The sequence below is a fragment of the Aquila chrysaetos genome, chromosome 12 (assembly GCF_900496995.4).
Source record: "Aquila chrysaetos chrysaetos chromosome 12, bAquChr1.4, whole genome shotgun sequence".
Taxonomy (NCBI): Eukaryota; Metazoa; Chordata; class Aves; order Accipitriformes; family Accipitridae; genus Aquila; species Aquila chrysaetos.
This window is the reverse complement of record NC_044015.1, coordinates 23,859,165-23,878,952: the sequence shown is the minus strand read 5'-3', so window position 1 is coordinate 23,878,952 and position 19,788 is coordinate 23,859,165. Positions and strand designations below refer to the sequence as shown.

Here is a 19,788-nt window from a genome sequence, read left to right as displayed (position 1 = left end):
GCACCAAAAGTTGGTAAGTTTTAAAATGAAACAGTCTTAAAGAGAATTGGTCTTTGAAACTAGGGCAGGCACAGGAACTGTTAGTTTTTAAAGACATCAGATATAGCTCAATCTACTTAGTTCCAGGCTGTCTTAATTAGCTGTTGGGGATAATGAGTCTTTAAGACAGATCGCCATGTAAATATTTATTTTAAAAATACTCAGGAAAAAAAAAAAAGTAATTGCTGTGGCTGGCTGAATAAAATTTTTAACAAGGTAGTCTTTCCACTGTACCACATGGTCGTGGACTCTGAGGATAGTGCTGCAACCTGACAAGCAAGCCGAGTTCAACAAGGAAGTGCTGCACCGCCGAGTGTGTGAGATGCTATGGACTTGTGCCACTCTGAGGTACACGAGCGTTGTCTTGTACATAGGAAGAAGTTAATGTAGAAGGTCTCATTTCTCATGGCGTGCACTTCGAGAAACAGGCAGGGGAACTTTTGCGTGCATTTCTGATGCCTTTGTCTAAAATGGCTTTTGATAGTTTTCACTGTGTGTGTAGATTTTCAAGTCAAACCACTGTTCTTTCTACCATTAATTGCCCAACCTGGCAACATAACATTGTGCCTTACTATTTTATGGTATCTACTTCATCAATTCAAAACACAGTACAAAAAGGAAGTTCCTGTTTCACTATGTGAACAATGTGGTTAGCAGGCTTCCGGACAGGCCTGGTTTCTCAGGAGTCTTACGAAACGGTAAACAAGCTTGGATTTGTCATGTGTATTACTCGATTAAGCTGAAAAAAATGCTCCAAAATTTTGAGCTTTTAGTCTCAGGATCTTGCATCTTCTCTTATGAATGTGAAATTATTACATATTAAAAACTAGTAGTCATTTATATTATAGGATTCTTAATTGCTACAGTTTGATACTCTGTGATGCTACTTTCCTGTTTTCCTTATGTTTTTCCCTAGGTGTTTATTTTTAATGTTGACTATACCTGATCGGAAATGAAAATACTTCTACTGTGAAATAAATTTTCTTTAAAGGAGGAAAATAATGGAAGCACTCAACAGGTCATCAGATGATGTCAGTTGATGTTCGCTGCTAAAAATACTTTTTTTTTTAATCCTTCTCATAGTTTCATGTGACTTATGTACTGCTGTTAACTGGAAATGGACAAACATGCACACAAGTTACAACAACATATCAAGCCAAATTACCTTCTGTAAAATCCTTTCTAAAAAGGGTTTGTGAGGACAGATGGCCATTGGGTTAGAGCAGTGAAGTTGTTTTTTAAGTATTAATTTGATGCTGTCTTTCTGTGGTATTACAAGCTTACAAATTCCCATAATCTGTTCCTTGAGGTATTTCCTCTCGCCTTTTTTTTTTTAAAGGTGAGAAATTTGGGACTTGGTGTAGTTACTAACAGGTAACACTCAGCTAGACAAATAGTTTCCCAAAGTCACAGGTACTGATTTAATACCAAGCTGTCCTGACTTACGCTGGCCTGAGGGTCTTACTGTCTCTTGCTTTGAATGCAGAACTTTACTAGTCTCAGTAGTAGTACTGACCTCTACTATAATTTTGCACAAGACAGTACCTACTATTCTTCCCAGAATTTCTCTTAACCTTGCTGCCTGCATAACTGGAAGCTATGCCATTCTGTCTGTATGTGTGTAATAAACTGCAGGTGCAATATGGGATATAAGTATTAATTAAGGTGCAAATCTTGGAAAAAAAAAAAAACAAACCCAAAACATTAAGGCTCATACCTGACATGCATCTGATAACTTTAAATGTGTTTTCTGTTACAAAGATCAGAGGTTGGTGTCATTCTGATCTGACACCTATGTAAATCTTAAGTTATTTGCATTGGTAAAGTTGATTTTGGGTTACAGTGAATAAGAACAGAATTTGAACACTGTATGAGGAAGAAATGAAAAAGCTGCATTACTAAAAGTTCTTGTTAGCTTAGCACCTTCATATTTTGCAGCATTCATAGGTAAAGCATTCTTCCTTCATTATAAAATGAAGAACACAAACACACATTTAAACTTCATTTATTGAAAATCTCAAGTTTTGCATAATTTTATTCAACATCTGCAAGTCTTAAAACATTTAATTCTGAATAAAAAAAATCCGTTAAAAAATTAATTTATATTCTCCTTTGTAAATTTTATACAATCAAAAGCAATCTACTCTTCAAAATCTAAATGGAATTTTATTTAGCTGCAAGTTTAAATGCCAAATCCTTCACTATGATAAACATAGTCCTGCTCCCAAAGTCAAAGCACAGTTACCTGTTGTATTTGTTTTCTGTAATGAACCTTGAATGGGGAGAAAATACAGGCAGAGCTCTTAGTTGCAAAATAATAATTTCTTCCAGATGAACTCTGCTGACAATTGTTGTGTTATTTTCCTTCTACCAGAGACTGCTACTTGGAATTGGAGAAACTGCTGCAGTTCGGCCTTGTGTCTTTGATCACAGAAGTCTGCATTCATTAGCAGCTTAAGCTAATATACCATTCTGTTTTGCCACTGGATGTATAACCACTGTCAGAGAGGCACAGCAGAGCAGCTGGGGAACCTAATCCCTTAAGGTGCCCTTGGAAAATGTGGCAGACTTCATCTGTTGGAGGTCTAAGGTGAAATCTAGAATCTAGTAGCTTTGATTTAAGAGGTAGATGTCTTAGTTAACAGCTTCACAGAGCTGGTTCAGCATTTTGCAGATGGTTTGTAGCATCATACTCATCGTGATGTAAGCGAAGATAGATCTCCTCTTCTAGCAAAAGGGGCAGAGCCCTACAAACCTTACTTGCCTGTCCTGAAGGGACCTGATCAAAACCTTGGAAGTTGACTTCAGTGAGCTTTGGCTTATGTCCTGATGTAGATATGTGGTATATTGGTACTGGGAGATATACAGGGAAATGGCAGAAAAATATTATTTGCCACGCTAGCAGAAAAAATTAATTTTCCTACACTTTGTCCTAACCATAGAAATAAGCTTTCTAATTCCAGGCAGTTTAGAATAGAAAGCATCATGTGGAAAAAGAAGATATGCAGAACCCTTAAGTGAAACAATCTTATTTTGGACACAGCTTTGCAGAAAAGAAAAAGTAGCTCAACAGCCTTTGGAGCCCTCTATAACAACTTCTGTAAGGAATAGTACTTCTGCTTATAAAAACTATTTAGAAATATTATTGCTAGGTCCAGTTATCTGAAGTTGAAGCTGAAGTGCTGTTTGTATGTACTGTAGCCCTTGCTAGCATCTGCTTCATTTGAACAAAGTGTTTCTTCATGCATCTATTGACCCTGTTTTATCTCCATAAAATAATTTTTTAATCACAGCAAGTCTCAAAGTTGCAATTCTGCTCTTCATACCCAGATGACCCAACACCAGGCAGAATATTCATACATAGATACTTTTTTAAAAAGTGTTTTTTAAGGAAGTGCTTTTTAAAAACACTTTTGTGATGAAATGTAGTTTAACATATTTATACAGGAAACTTCAGTGACTTGGCACATTGTAAAAATGACTAACTCTGAACTATTAAAAAAAGTTAATTCCCACACACCAGGGGTTTGGGCAAAAATTCTCCATACCCTCACTACACTGTTAAAAGCCGCTTCATATAGAAATTACAAATTAGTGATTTGAGGATAGCTTTGCCTTAGTTAACTGCTACTACTGATATCCAGTTGATCCTAAAATTTGAAGCCTGTACTTATTGCTCATGTAATTCATGCCTTACTCATATAAATAGCTACAGAAACACTGCTCATATGAACTGAGTGTACTTATACAGCTAAAAGACTTGTGAGGGTGAGCAAAAAAGGAAAGTTTAGGTGAATAGCTTTGGTTTTTCATGCCTATGTTAATCACCCTATTAACTGCTACATTAGTCGTAGATGTAGTAGACAAAAACTAAAAAAAAAAAAAAAAAAAAAAAACCACAAACCAAAAAAAACGCAAATAAGAGGGATGTCGAGACTACAAAAATTAATGTTATGTTTTCACATACTGTGACACCGCCCCCGCCCCCTTTATTAAAGGGAAAGAATAATATGAGAAATGACTTCTTGAAAATCATCTATTACATGAGGTTACAGTAACTAAGGGTTTGCAAACATACTTCAAGGTGTGTGTGCATTTGTTCGTATACCATACAGTCACTTGTCTCTTTATCTCATGTAACAGCCAAAAAGGAAAATGAGGTTGTACAGGGACAGAAAGATTTAGGAACAGGAATTGCACCTATTTTCTCTAATTCTTTTCAACACTGACTCAATTTCACATTGATGGTGCTTTTTGAAAGTGCTGATGTTAGTCATCTGTATATAAAAAGAGTTCTCATTTTGTTCTCACGTTAGCCCAGTGTTTTTCCATGATATAACAAAAGCTGAGGATTTTAAAAACACGTAACTTTGAAGATAAATGACAGTAACTACAGACTACCCCTGTGGGCCCTAATCCTGTAAACACTTAGGCACATATGTAAATTTATGCAATATTTAACAGCAAATAAACCAATGTCTAAGCTATCATTTAAAGTTTTTCGTGAACATGAAAAAAGTGACACTATCAACATCACTTTGCATATGTACCAAGCATCCTATGCGCTATGCATAAGTTAGTTATTAACAATCACTAATAAATGCTACAAGTGAAAAAAAAAATAGTAGCACTTGCAAAAATGGAAGAGCCTGGGGCAAGGCATTCTGTTCATATTAAAAAAAACAACCCAAAACAAAGAAACAAGACCACCACCACAAAACAACCAAAAAACCCAACATGAATTGAAAACTTGGTATCTACTGCCTGTTTGAAAGAATCTGAAAGGTCATGGTTTTTTTTTTTTTTTCTTTACTGTAGTTCATTGCTCTACCTCTCCCCCCCATACCTGTTCTATTATTATGATCATACTGAATATTAAGTTCTACTTTTCCTTTTATCTTCAAAGAGACTTTTCAACATGTAAACCTGAACAGCTGATACCACCACCATTACTCCCAAGTTGACCATGGACCAGAAATTCACTCTGTCAAAGTTGCTTTCTTGTATATTTCGGTCACGAGCCTCAAATGCTCTGAGCAGAGTCTGAATCTGGACACTTTTGCTTAATCTGGCTTTGACACTGTTGATGGATTCCTGGTAAGTAACAAGAGAGTATTTTTAGAAGAAAAAAGAACACCTGAATTAATTAAATATATAGCTTGCAACACATACAAAATATCAATACCGTATTATCGCCTGTCATTTAATTTCTTGTCAAGTAGACAGTTAGTGTCACTTTAAAATATATACCTTATCACAGTTTTCATAATTTGTCTAGCCTGTTTATTGTGTATCACCTAAAAAGGCTTAATTCACATAGCATTAAGGTTCTACAGTAATTTGGTTTTTCCCTTTTACAGGCTGGGGAGGTAAGAGAAATCAAACCTAAAATCAGTTTTAATATTCTATATATCTTGGGGAACTGTGATTCCAGATATTCAGACAAGTAAAAGTGCAGTGATCTCTACAGAACTAGTCTCAAAACAAGTTGTGTAGTAGCTGATAAATGTAGGTTTTTTTCTGCTGGATAATCAAATTCAGGCACTTTTTAATACAAACTGCCATCAGACTATAGCTGTAGCAAAAGAATAATAGTACAGTAATGTTATATTCCCATCTTCTTTTTATGCTTTCACTGTAGTGGCTATAATCTGCTGCTTCAGCTTTGATAATAAAGCAGAATTTTGACAATAAATTGTCAATAGGACAACTGGAGGTCCTACAAAGGACACACAGTGTGTCTCATCAAACCAGAGGAGGAAGTACATCAACACTCTGGCCATAACAACAGCAGCTCAAGATCCACTCCTTATTCTGCATTTATGAAGTAAACACCTGGTCCTATGATCTGTTAAAGTTTCATCTACAACATAATAGAAAGTCACAGCCTAAAAGCTGATCTCATGAAGTGCTGATTTATGTTCTTGATACAATTATGGGACCTTGAAGTAACTTTTAGTGAGGAGAATAATATGTGTAGTAACAGGAGACTATAAATTGGGGGGGGGGAGTTACCACAGCAGTAACATTTTCTCTATGGACATTTTCTGTTGCATATTTAACAAATGTTTCAAAAGAGCTATTTTTGGAAGCCAAATAATTTTATGACGATACTAAAGTTCATCTGTTACACAATAAGGAACATCAACACTATGAAAGAGCTTTAAAAATAAGACACAATTGCTCATTTTCCCCAGCAAATATGTTGTTTATCTTTAAAAAAAACTACTACGTGTTTATGCAAGTCCTTGCAGAACTTGCAAGTAAAGTAATAGCTTGACTAAGTAAAGAATGGCATCAAATACTAATGTTAACTTTGCAAAAATTACCTACTTTATAAGATCTGCAAGGCTCTCAAATAAAGACAAGTTCTGCATTTTTTTTTTTCTTTTGGAAGAGATACCAGGATGTACACAAGTAGCTATCACATCCATCCAAGTATTGCTTGTGATTAGTGTGAGAGGGATTTTCTTCACAATTTCACCTATAAATTTTGTTTCTTCTAATTGTCTTGATTGCCAATTTTAAAGATCTGGCCAGCTTTTGAGATTCCATGTTTGGTTTTAACTATTTAAGAGTGTATTGTACACCTATAAAAGATCTTAAACATGAAGATTGTGTTGTTTTAAAATCTGCATTTTGTTTTATTGCAATAAACAGAATATAAACAATGTCATTCTCTACACCAGTGTATTCAGTAACTGTCTGTGGATGTTGGTTTGTTGTTGTTGTTTGTTGGTTTTTTTTCTAAAGCCACCTGTTGTCTGTAGCTACAAGCAAACAAACAATGGCTTACTGCATCCTACCAAGCACTAAGAACAGTGGTACAGAAACACCTCTACTTCTAGAATAATCTCAACTTTTAATGATCATGAAAGGAAATAAAAGCTTTGACTTGGCAGTAGTCTTCATCCTGCATGAAATAAGGTCAGCATACAGTTTAAGCAACCATTACCATTCATAGAATGTTTGCAAAGGTGAACCTGCAGCGTAGTACATATTAACTCCTGTCCTGTTTATTAGTTTGAAAAGATGAAATAGAATTTGGAGGAAAAAACCCTAATAAAGTAATATATAAATTATTGAAGATAGAAATATTAATGCATATACTGGTTGGGGTACTTCTGCAAAGACAGGAAGAAGAGGCTAACAGTACTTCATTTTCAAACATCGATAAAAATCTATGCAGTGATTCCAACTACATTGGGATTAAACAATACTTTAATACTATATTTCATTACTGCTAGGGAAAAATGTCCCACTTTACAGTAGGAAGAAAGGAAGCTGAATTGGAAACAGTGACTTTGAGAGCTAGGCAGTTTCTTCTTGCTGATTAAGGGTCTATTCTGAAAATATTCTCAAGCTTCTGTATGGAAGCAAGAGATCCATGATGCTAGGCTTCATGTATCAGTAAAAGCAATATATGGAACTGGAATAGCTTCTAGCATGATGAACCAGACCAAGGCAGAATGGCTAAAAAACATTGCATTTTTTTCCAAATGTTCTTATGATGAAAAGAATTAAAGATCAAATACTAACCAGAATGTCTTCCAGTTTCATATCTAGGAGATCTGTGCCGGTAACATACTTCTTCCAGTCTTCCTGATCTTGTCCATCTTCTCCCATATTGTCCAGGATCAGTTCAAAGAAAATCACCTTTTCAGAAATGGTACTGAATGTGTTGTCAAAGCAGAACATGTAATCCCCATCTTCTGTTTCCACCCTGTTTATGTAAGCAAAATGTCACTAAATTAACTACGCTTTTTGTGCTAGTTCTCAAAAAGCGAGTTTTTGTAAGCAAACTTTCCTCTTTAAGACTGACAGTTGTGCACTTAGAAATAACTGAATATGCTTTTTATATTAAAAAACTCTAAAGACACATTACAGATTGCACAGTCACAGGAAAACAATCCCACTGACTCTAAAGGCTTAAAATGATGGAGACAGCAGCTTTCTTTCATTTTCCCTATTGGGATTTTAAATCCTTATTAATTGTTATAAAAAAGCTATAATATGAGTAGGATTCTTATACTGTGTAGTAAAATTACAATAATTACTACATATTTTGATAAAAGGACTGAAAAAATAGGAAACTTTTCAGTTTATTATTTATATGACTGATAAGATCTTTTGATATTAGATGCGGAGACCTTTTTCAACTCCACAATAATTATTTTTGTTCACTAACCATTAACAGCTATCATCAAAACAAAAATATCCTTCCCTTCATGGTAAGATCCACGTAAAAAGCATTCAGTGTTTATAAAAAGGTACTTGGTGTTCTCAAACTGTCCTATTAGAAAGTCTTTTGTAATACTAAGGAATAATAAGTACTCAACCTTTGTTTTAGGTGTATTTGTTAAAGAAACCAGAAAAGTACTTTATGTAACACTTCTAAGTTTGAAGATTTTAAACTTACGTATGAACTCCATCTGATTTTCTTTCATCAAAAACTAGAGTTTCACCTTTTGGAGACAGTAGATGAAAATCAACATCTAATCCTGCTCCATCTAGAACCTGTGAAACAAACAAAAAAACCCCTCTAACCAGTAGAATTCCTGTTTGCATTGCTGATGGCAACATTTTTAGGGAAGGCAAACATTTTTAGGTAAAGGAACAGACACAGAAAGAATCTGAAAGCTGAATCTGTCTGTATGAGTTCACACCAAGTTAACTGGAAGCAGATTAAAAACTGGTTCAACCCAAAAGCATTTTAGCCATTTAAAATCTTAAACTAAATATGATCTAATCATGCTAGGCTGGGCTTATATTGAAACCGTCCCTAACTGTTTTTAAGAATGCATACAATTTTATCAATGGGCAGGGTTAGACAACCTGTAAGAATACCAGCAGATGGCCACATCTAGTATTTCTATGGCAGACATCATTGATGGGTAAGTACCAGTGCTAGTTCAGAAATTTTATAACAAAGGTCTGTCACTTTTATGTATATATGCATATGTATTTGTACAAGAACAGTCTATGAAGTGTAATCCCTAAGATCTCTTTGTTGGGAGAATTAACAGTGTAGAAGACGGGACTAGACTTCTTATGCCAATCAAAGCTGTACCACAGACCTTCTCACTTTTAATGCAGATTTAAGGTCTGAATTCTCCCAGGGCATTCTCATTTCCCAAAGGTAGAAGGAATTGAAGGCATTTAGCCTCCTAAGCTGATAATAAGTGTATACAGTATTACAAAGCTGTGCCGCTTTAACTGTATAACATGGCTACAGTTGTATCACCACATCTGTTGTATCGTAGAAATTCTATATAGGGAAGGTAGTAGCTGCATAAGGGGGGTGAGAGGGCTCATTTTTATGACATTACTTAGATCCATACTAGGGCGTTTTTTTGTTTGCTTGTTTTCCAGTGAGCTATTCGAATATAGCAGTCTGTTCCTGCTGAAATTGAGGGCAAAGTTTACACCGACTTAAAGTGACACTGGAGACTTACCAAAAAAAAGAGAAAGGACAAGGAAAATTAGTAGCTAACAGCTGATTAAATTAAAAATTATACATAGGGATATACCTTTAGGGCTATGATACAATCTAAACACCCGGAACAAAACTTTGTATCAGCATTGTGTTTATTGCATTATGTCTTTGGATAATGACCTGCATCCTGCATTAAAATATTCCTCTGCTTTAGTCACTCACAATTTAGGATAATTAAATACAAAGTAAATCTATTTCCAATAACATACAGAGCTCCTTTTCTACACATTCAAAAAGAAAGGTGAATCGCTACTGTTAGCAGTAGTGCTGAGAAATTTATGCCTGTGTAGAAATAAATTCAGTTATGCACATTTGTTCTCTCTGAAATAAAATTTTTGATTATGATTAAAATAAAATCCTACTTTGTCAGTGCAAAATAGACTTCCGTTTTGCTTAGACAGGGCTCTGAACAAAGCTTGAACACCTCAATCTTTCATTCTTGTTCAGTTCTGCATGTAACAATAATTAGAAAATAACCAGGAATTTCAGTTTTGTGGTTTTAGTTGGGAAGCAGAGGAGAAAAAAAGGGAGGGAGGGGGAAGTGAGAGACAGATCCCGGCCAATTCTGGGGCACAGTAGCAGGATGGGAAAATATTCACTGGACCTTCCTGTCACTGTGCCTGTTCTGCTGAAAAAAAGTCTTTATTTTAAGGAAAGAAAAAAAACCTTTCCCAGAGATATCTGGGGAACTCTACTCTCCCCAAGAAGGGCATCAAGACCTTAACGCTAGTCTAGTTAAATAAGACTGTTTTTGAAAAACTTTCACCATCGAGCTAAAAGGTGTTTAATATCAACATAAAGATAGGTACGTAAGGGTTTTGTGCATCAGCAACAATTTCGGTTGTGCTTCAGAGCTACTGCACAAGGTCACGGCCGTTAATTTCCTACATTTTTGCGGTTTTGAAGGATGGCAACGTGACATCTTGTAAAGTAAACCCCCCCACCCCCATCAGAATAATTTTTAAAAAGGCTGCAAACGTGTATTTTTTTCCCTCCCAAAGACGCAGCTCTCAGCAGCGGGTCATTCCGGCGGGGATCTGTGGGCGCTACGCGGGGCCCGCAGAGCCGCGCACGGCGGCGAGCGCAGGCAGGGCGCCCACCCGGCCCGGCCCAGGACGTGCGGGCGGCAGGGCCGCCTCCCGCCGCCGCCGCTTCCTGGGGGAGGGCCGGCGGGGCTCACCCGGGCCGCCGCTCGGGGAAGGGCCCCGGGACCCCGCCGCCTCCCCGAGCGCTGCCCGCTCGCAGGGCCGCGCCGGCGGAGGACGGCGAGGCGGCTGCGGCCGCGGCCCTGGCCGAGGGGTGCGGGACCCCCGGGAAGGCGCGGAGGAGCTGCCGCCGCTGGCGGAGCCTCGCCCGGGTAAGAAGGAACCGGCAGCGACGCCGTCCCGCAGGATGCGGGACCGCCCGGCTCCCTTCAAGACCACCCCGCGGGGAGGCCCCGGCCGGCCCCGCCCCGCCCGACCTGGTACTCGAGCTCCAGCGAGGCCTCCTTGCGCATGGGCTGGTAGAAGCACTCCTTGCGGCCGGCGGGAAGCGTGAAGGTGAAGTCGCTGTCTAGGGAGGGGCTGAACTCGGTGGCGGCGGGCGGCGGCAGGAGCAGCGCGAAGCACCCGAGCGGCAGCAGCAGCAGCGGCGGCGGCGGTCGGAGCCGGCGCCACGGCAACGGCCCCATGCCAGCAGCGCGCGGCGCCCTCCGTCCGCGGAGCCCAGCCGCCGTCGCGGGCGGAGCGAGCGAGGGGCGGGACCGACCCCCGGGGCGTGGGCGGGACCGGCCCCGCCCCTCGCGCCGCTCCCCCAATCGCGGCCACCGCAGCACAAGCTCTCCGCCCGCCCACAGTGCACCGCGGCAGAGAGACGCGGTGGGTCGGGTGTACCCCTTGCTCGGGAGGCGCTGCCCCCTCCAAGGTACGGGCGCAGCGGCAGCGGCGGCAGCAGCAGCAGCAGCGGCGGCAGCGGCGGCGGCGGCAGCGGCGGCGGCGGCGGCGCAGCTGCCGCTCCTACTGCGCAACGGGAAGGGGAGGGCTGCGCATGCGCCCTCAGGGCCTCGCGGAGAAGGCGGGCCTTGTCTCCCATGGCCCGCGCTGTTTGAAGTGGGGTAAGGACCGGCCCTGGGGACTCCTGCGGCGGGGAAAGCGGGGCGCTTGGGGGCGGCTCCGAGGCGGGGCTGTTGCCGACACGGGTCTCCTCAGGGCCGAGGGATAGCCCCTTTCTGCCTCCCCCTTCCCCTCGGGGCGGGCGGCTGGCTGGCGGCCGCGGGCCGTCGGTCGGAGAGCGCTGAGGCGGGCGAACGCCCGATACCGCCAGCTCTCGGCTCGCCTGGGCCCCGTCGCTCCGGCTCCTCGCGGCGCCGGCCCTCCGCCGCCGGGCGCCCCACAGGAGCGGCGGCTGCCGCCGTCGCTAAGCCGGGTCGCCGCGCTGGCGCTGGTCCCCGCGCCGGGAACGCGCCGGCCGCCCGGGGCAGCCGTGGCTGGGGGCGGCCGCAGCGGCGCGAAGGCGGAGGAGGGATGGCGGCCGGGCCGGGTGGCCGGCCAGCTCCGGAGGGACCGTCGTGGAGAGAGGGCGGGAGACCTTGGAGAAGGGCGGGCGGCGGCAGCGCCTCGCCCGGGAGCGTTGGTTTCTCTGAATTCTCTGACCGTTTCCCCATCAAAATATCTCAGACCCGATCTGGAAAGGCTTATTTGCTGTGGTGAAGGCTGCCCCCCCCCCCCCCCCCAGCTTAGGAGCTCGCCTCCTCTGCGCTGTCGCGTCCTCGCTGCTCTGATGTTTTTTAATTTCGCTGGTCATTGGACAGCGAGGTAAGTTTTGCGTATTCGTTGTGTACGCCCCGTTACCTATTTAGGCACCCTGCCAGTTGTATGGGACTTCTAAAGTAACTGAGATGCTTTGTACAAGAGATTTTTGGCAACTAGTGTAGAGCAGGTTTTTCCAGTTTTCGTCAGTGCCAATTCATGAAGCTTCTCCTACTTCATGAATACATACAGAACTCTTTCTCAAGAAAGACAGTTTGTACAGAGTAATTTTTATCTAGTGAATGTGGGAAGAGGTAATGTGTGAAATGTACATTTGCATTTGGAAATTCAGTATTTCCTTTTTTGTATTTTTCTGGTTTTTTTCTCCTTTCCTTTTTTTCTATTTGCCTTATTTCTGTATTCTTAAGAGTATCTTTGCAAGTAGTATTCACATACATTTAATAGTGTTTTAATATTAAATATTATATTAGCCATATGTGTGGTACCAACGGAATACAGTATGTGGACTTGCTCTAAAAGTGCTGCTGATGAAGACCTGCTTGGAAATTTACAGTCATTACGGAATCAGCTGAGGAGAACTGAAAAAAACCTACAAACTGTAGAGGAAGAGCTTTCTAGGTATGAGTGTGTTTGGGAATGAGAACAGCCCGTCTCTTGTAGTGTAAATCTGTCTTATTCAGTGTAATGGATTATTGCAAGTAGCTCCTTTTGTGCTTTTCTTTTGAGTACTCTTTATGAGCAATTTAAAAATAATAAAGAAAAATGGTGTAGCAACTTTTTATTCTCCCTCCTAGTACAAGTGACTGTTATGGCCACTGCTTCAATGAGGCTGTAGACTTCACTCTGGAGGACCTTGTTCAGCCTAATTGCAACTATCAAGGCTTTTCCAACTGTAAGAAGAATGCTGGTAAAACATCTTGCCAGGATTTTCAAAGAAAATCCAAAGTAAATGTTGTACTTCATTACTCATTTTTATTACTTTTGTTTTCTCTTGTTATGTTTATGAATATTTTTTTGCTTGTAGGGCTTGGAGTTGATACGCTCTAGCATTGGGCAATTATATCGCAGAGCATTCTTAAACATAATATGATTGAAATACATTTGTTCTGCAGAGTTTCCATTGATGTATATATTGCTTACATATGCATATATAAGTGCATGTGTGTGTGTATATATATATATATATATAAACCCCTTTTTTATGTCTAGTCTTACTCAGTATCCACAACTTCTGATAAAACTGTGGAAGAAAATGAACATCTCAAGGAGAAGCTGGATGCCCTTCATGAGCAAAATGCATCTTTGGCTTCTCAGAACCATTACCTAAAGAACAGAGTGGAAGCAATGAACTTTGAATTGATGCAGTCAAAAACAAGAGTATGTATCTTCAGTGTATTCATCAAAAGAAACACCAAAACCACCAAGCCCCAAATGCCCCAGTGACCATGACTTTTGAGCCTGTAATTCCAAGCAGAACATGCTCTTTTTTTGTCTTTTCTTCATCTATCTAAATTTAATATTTAAACTTAATATTCTATCTTTTCATAATATTCAGCATTAATTTTGGAACAGAATAGTTTGGAATCTTTCTTCATGAGCAAAACAACTATATTAATTATAAATTCTATCTATTCATGTGCCCAAGTTCAATCTGAAGCCAGTAAGTCACAGAATGAAGAATTCATTATGTAAGAAAATAGCTCAGTGATGTATTTAGTACTGTATGTTCATGTGTCTGAGCTACATTAAGATTAATGTGAATAATAATGGCACAGTAGTTGTTTGTCTAGGAAATGAAAGATGTTGACCTTTCAGGTTGGATTAATATTATTTTGAAAAAGTGAAGGTGAGTTAGAAGGAAATATTGTATCAAATCATTACTGATTTAATATACGCTTGTATGTACAGGTTTTTGGGGGACAGTTATATAATATTTGGTTTATATGTATCATTAATAAAACATAGCTATGCTTAATGCTTTTTATTTGAGAAATGTTATCTCCCAGACAGTACAAATAAGTAGATAAACAAAATGTTTGTCTGTCTGGCATGGAAAGAACTAGAGGAATATAAACTTTTGGGGAAAAGCAAGAGACAAGATCAACATATAAAGAAATCACTCTGCTAGACAGTGTATCACACTGGAGTGGTGCTAGGAAACTGGAATGATGTTAAATGAGCAGAAGATTGGAGGTCAGTTTGTGTAGATGAACAAGCATCTTCTACAGGAAGGTTAAGAGCACCATGACATTCAGTAAGCAGATTTTTCTTATGCGTCTCACCTGGAGGTATATATTCAAGTGTTAATGAAACCCCAAATATGTTTGTATTTCAGATTTGTTATCTTGAATCGACTTTAGGTACACACTTAGTCAGCATTCCAAAGTTAAAAGAACAGATTGTAAACTTGGAAGCAGAAGTTTCAGCTCAAGATAAAATTCTGAGGTAGTAAGTGTACTGCTAAATCAACATTTTATTGTGGTCTGCTTGCTAGTCCAATCTCTTTCAGGATGACATAATAACTGGTACTGTGTGGGTCATGTAATCTGGGGCTTGAAACTTTCATTTTGGAGCCATATATAGGAGGAGGGAGGTGTTTTATTTTGTACTGATATCTTATATATGGGGAATGTACTTCAAGAAACAGAGAGAAAACCAAGAAAGGCTGGTAAAATAAACCAGTTTATAATGTACACTAAATGTGAATGTGCCCTTATAACTGACTAGAGTGATTGTATGCTACATGACTGCATATCTTCTGTAGTAAACAAGCATACATATTTTCAAACATGATTGTGCAGCATGTAGCGTAAAGGATCCTTTCTTCATGAATATATTAATAAAGGCAAATGGCCAAATAAAGCTATTGTAAACAGTGTCCAGAGGCTGTCAGGAAGACGTACCTGGCTGTCAGTTTATCTTACAACCTCATGCTATATAATATTCAATTTATGTCTTCACAAAACAAGTAAAAGTACTTATATTTAATTTATGTTTTAGCATTGTTTCCCACATGTGTATCCTGACCAGTCATACCTATTGCCAGAAAAACGGTGATTTCTACATTCAGATCTCATGACACAAAGTCAGCCATCTGGGTCCTTGGCAGTCGTGACATCTGATGCCTATTGATGAGGTTTGGACACCACTCCAGACTGCAGACATACTCCTGGGGAGTCTGGAGACTATGGGTGTTCCGAACCTAGTTTTGAGAGTTGCAGCATGTTTGATTAGCACTTCTCAAACCTCATATGAAGAGAACAACAACAAAAATCTAGTTTCTTTACAAAAAAGTTCCTATTTTTTAATTATGCTTTGTTTATTTGTTAGAGATGCAGAGGATAAACTAGATCAAAGCCAGAAAACAGGAATGGAAAGAGAAAATATGCTGCAAAGATATAAAAAGGACTATAAAAATCTGAAAATGGAGTTAATTGAACGAAGCAAGCAAGGAAAGAGGTAGCTAAGTAATTTTAATAAATAGAATACAGAATAGTAGTGTGTAAGTGTTTATTTCCATTGGCAGATATTGACTTCATGGAATCAAATTATTTCTCTGCTTTATGGATATTTTTAAATAAATGAGGAAATTCTTTGTGAAGATAATTACTATTTAAATAGGTGTTTTTTAGATCTTGAAATTTGCTGATAGTTGCAGGCTGATATCGTACACCACTAACCAGTTTATCACCTGTTTTTTCCCCTCAGAATAGATGTACTGCAGTGGAGAGCTGAAATGTATCTAGAATATATTTTTCCTGAATTATTTTTTTTTACTTTGTGTTGCAAGAACCTACAGCATATGCTCAGCACTCAGTATTCAACAGTACCGAGTGCTGTATTTTTGGAGTTCGTGTGAGGAAAGTGGTAGAAGCACAACTTAATCGAGAGGACACTTCTACGTTATCCTTAATCTTACCTGTCTATATGGTACTATTGATAAGGGTGCTGTAATTCCATCCCAATCCCTGTTTCCCTTTCCTATTGCCTCCTTTAACCTAGTGGTTGTGTGGCTATGGGGAGGGTTAGGTAACTCCTTTTGACTGTTGGAAGTTACTGTATACAATCCTATCACCTCCAAAATGTAATTTTAAAGAAATGAGAGGAATAAATAAAAAGATTCCTACCTGCCCAGTTCATTTAACTGCATTACCTGGGGCAAACATTAACTGAATTAATGACTCATGAAAACTTTTATTAGAATCATAGAATTGTTTAGGTTGAAAAGACCTTTAAGATCATTGAGTCCAACTGTTAACGTAGCACTGCCTTTTGAAAGCAAACCCTTTGTTTGGCTTGTCTACATACCCATGAAATTAGCTCTAACCTTCCTATAGCTAGACAAATGGAAATACTGTGGGGCTTGTGCTACTCTGAAGAAATGTGTTGATTGATGTTCACTGTTCATTCAGAGCATGTGGGGTTGGAGCTAGCTGTACTTACTTACTAGTTGCAAATGTAAACATTTTGGTACTTTAGAAAAGCTGAGCTTATGCCAGGTGTTAAAGGCAACAGACGGTGTTATGGTTAGTGTTAACAATTATTACGGTTTGCTTTTAATCAGTAATTACAACCACTTACTATTCTTTGGCCAAGCAAACTGAAATGCTTTAGGCTAACACTATTTTGTTTGTTATACTGAAATCCCTTTATCCCCTTCTCTGAATACTTTTGCCATCTCCAAATGGGCAGTGGCCCTCAGGCTGAGAAACACTGATCTGAGGGTTGGCTGTACTTAGATGAGGCACTTGCCCCTTCCCCACAGTTCTCTTAGTGGAAGAGAGAGAAACAAATGGTATTAAGCAGCAGTAATTCTTGTGTGCCTGTGTTAGGTGTCCTGAACAGACTGCATACCTGAGCTGTCAGGAGGTTACTGTTCTAACTTCTTCCCTAGTGAGTAATGATAGGGGAAAGTAAGAGAGGGGCAGGTGTGAGGAGTAGTGAGGAGTAATAGACCGAAATAGTAGGCAGTCTGGGTTGCTGCTTTGAACAATTGCTCACCTCATATCATCCCAGTCTCAGCTTCCTTTACTATTATTGATTCCATCTCTCCAGTATCCCGCAAATAACTTATCGTTTGATCAGTTCCCACCAGTCTTGCATAATTCCATCACGAGAGCTCCCTTCAGTATCAAAATCTTTTCTAGTTTGCCTTAAGCAGTTGGAATTTTAAGGAGCACCCCTATCTTCTGCTTCCTTATCATGCATGCTATGCCAGTCCCTAAAATGGGCTTTTACTGATAGGGACAGGAGGATGATTTGAATCAAACTCTTTTTGAAGGGGAATCAAAAGTGTTTATTTTTACATTCTTAGTCTTACTGGAGTTTTGTTTATGTTAATATGCAAAGATGATATTTAAAATTAATTCATGCCTCGTGAAACTTTTTTTATTTAAGGTTTAGAAAGTTGGAAGAAGAAAGGTAGTTACCTGGAGCAGTTAATTTGGTAGCTGTTCTTAGTAACTGGAGGAGATAGTTACATAATGACTGAAATTTGTGGTTTTTAAAATTGGTATGCTTCTTTGCAGAGCAGAACAGCAAAGAAATGAAGCTTTGTTGAATGTGGAGGAGCTGACAAGATCTTTCAAAAAGTATAAAGAGAAAATAACTGAAAAATTAGAAAAGGTAGGAGTTTTTTTCTTCACTTGTTTTTGCCATGCTATTAGGATTTTGCTTCTTCCAATAAGCTGGGCAGCAAACAGCAACAGGTTCACCAATGGGTCAATTGTTTCTGCTTGTCAGTGGCAAAGTCTTAAGTGAGGTGGGACAGGGTAAGCAACTGTTTGTGGTGATAACTTCAGTTACCCAGTTTTAAACTGTCTTCACACAGTCTGGACGGTCTACGTCACTGAGGTATCCTAATACTGCTGGTGGGGTTTTTTTGTCTCTTGCTTGCCAGCTGGGAATTTTACATTTTAAAAGTATGTGATCCTTTTAGAAGGACTCTGTTGACTCCATCTGTATAACCTGTTCAATGAAACATAAGCTAGAGAAAAGCTAAGATGAAAATGAAGTAATCTCCCAAAGTTCCAGTGGTCAAGATTGTTAATGCTTCCTGCCTTTTTGGAGGAGAAAATACAAGCCTGAGGCAGTAAGCTCTTACAGAGAATTTTTATTTGATTATACTTATTTCCTTATGGAAGGAGATTGCCAACCACAAATATGCCCTAAAATATTAAACCAAAATAACATTAGTTTTTTCCTAAATGACAGAAAAAAAGAAAACTTCTTTGCCCCTCTCTTTTTCTTTACAACAGTGAGGAATAGAACTATCTATAGGCTTACCTGAAAGAAAAAAAGAAACAGCAAAGTGTTTATAGTATTCTTTTAAAAAAGCCTGTTGGCCATGGAAGCTTAGATTATTGTTGTGCAGTAATGAAAAAAATTGCTTTTTAAGGTTAAAGCTGAAGAAGTAGTCTTGCGAAAACGTTTAATTAATTGTGAAAAAGAAAAAGAGAAGATGAATGAAAAGTGTGTCAGCTACAGAAAGGATCTAAACATCCTAGAAGAGCAATTAAGGTAATGCAAAGGTTTTAAAAATTTCTGTACATTTATTTGAGAAGAAATTGCATGTTACAACTGCCACTCTGAACATGCTGCTCAATTTGCATAGTTCAAACCAAATCATGACCAGCATCAGTGAACACTTAGGATCAGTATCAGCAGTACAACAGACAAACCATAATGCTAAACAGGTAAAAAATGTTAGCATATACTTACAAATTTCTAAATGCTTTTCTATAACTAATCCTTAAAAGTTCTAATCCCACACACTGCCACATACTCACAGTAACACGCAACACCCCACCAAGCGTTCCGGGAGCATAGGTTCCCTTGCTCGCACACTGCTTCTGTGGGAGATGTGGGTACTCTGGCTTTATATATATCTGTTCTGCTGCCTGCAGTCTGCTAATGTACATGTCAATGAGAAAGCACCCTATGAGTTCACTTACACTGCCAGGTGTGAGTCCCTACTTGTTGCACACCATATTGTCAGTCCCTAGATAGAGTGAAGCATACTCTTGGCATCCGTTGGGGAGGCTGCAGTCAGGCCTGAACAGAGGTTGTGATGCTGACTGCAACTACTGGAAGTGTCAGACCAGGTTTGGACTGTTACTCTGTTCCTACTCCAAGGTCTTTTCCCACTGTTACACATTTTTATGCTCCTTGTATGTTTCTTTTCAAGCTGAACCCCCTCTTTGTTTCAGAAGTCTTTTGGTAATTCCCTCATTACTTTAATGAGGGAAGACAACCATCAGCTGGTTATCTTTAGCATTATTAGGTTTGGACAAACACCACCTCAGACAGTTTTGGGTATCCCATTCACATGCGCTGTCCAGACTCACATTCCTGTCTTAACAATTGTTCTTTAGACCATTTTGGCAAGGGTGGGCAGTGTCTGAGCACCCTTACACTAGTTTGAGCCTGTTTAATAGCTTTCTGCTGATGATGGGCGTCTTTCCTCTAGACTGCCCTCTTTTGTCTGCTAACTTGCACTGGGTT

General features: G+C 39.6%; 2 protein-coding genes across 3 annotated transcripts in view; one reads left to right on the top strand and one right to left on the bottom strand.

Annotated features, from left to right (window-relative positions):
- Positions 1-2,185: 2,185 nt before the first annotated feature.
- TMED5 (transmembrane p24 trafficking protein 5) lies at positions 2,186-11,207 on the bottom strand. The gene is made up of 4 exons (XM_030033173.2): positions 10,998-11,207; positions 8,459-8,556; positions 7,579-7,762; positions 2,186-5,133 (listed from the first exon to the last, which is right to left on the bottom strand). Exons 1-4 carry the CDS (start codon positions 11,205-11,207, stop codon positions 4,915-4,917), a joined length of 711 nt encoding a protein of 236 aa, XP_029889033.1. The 3' UTR covers positions 2,186-4,914.
- CCDC18 (coiled-coil domain containing 18) overlaps positions 11,206-19,788 on the top strand; it is a 29,929-nt gene continuing 21,346 nt past the window's right edge. Inside the window, exons 1-8 of one of the 2 annotated variants that reach the window (XM_041128093.1) lie at positions 11,206-11,440; positions 12,756-12,903; positions 13,080-13,230; positions 13,495-13,662; positions 14,621-14,730; positions 15,616-15,744; positions 17,814-17,910; positions 18,683-18,804. In XM_041128093.1, coding sequence (XP_040984027.1) covers positions 11,206-11,440; positions 12,756-12,903; positions 13,080-13,230; positions 13,495-13,662; positions 14,621-14,730; positions 15,616-15,744; positions 17,814-17,910; positions 18,683-18,804 — 1,160 coding nt within the window. Of the gene's footprint in view, positions 11,441-12,755; positions 12,904-13,056; positions 13,231-13,494; positions 13,663-14,620; positions 14,731-15,615; positions 15,745-17,813; positions 17,911-18,682; positions 18,805-19,788 lie in introns of both variants that reach the window. The other variant, XM_041128094.1, reaches the window with a different exon arrangement.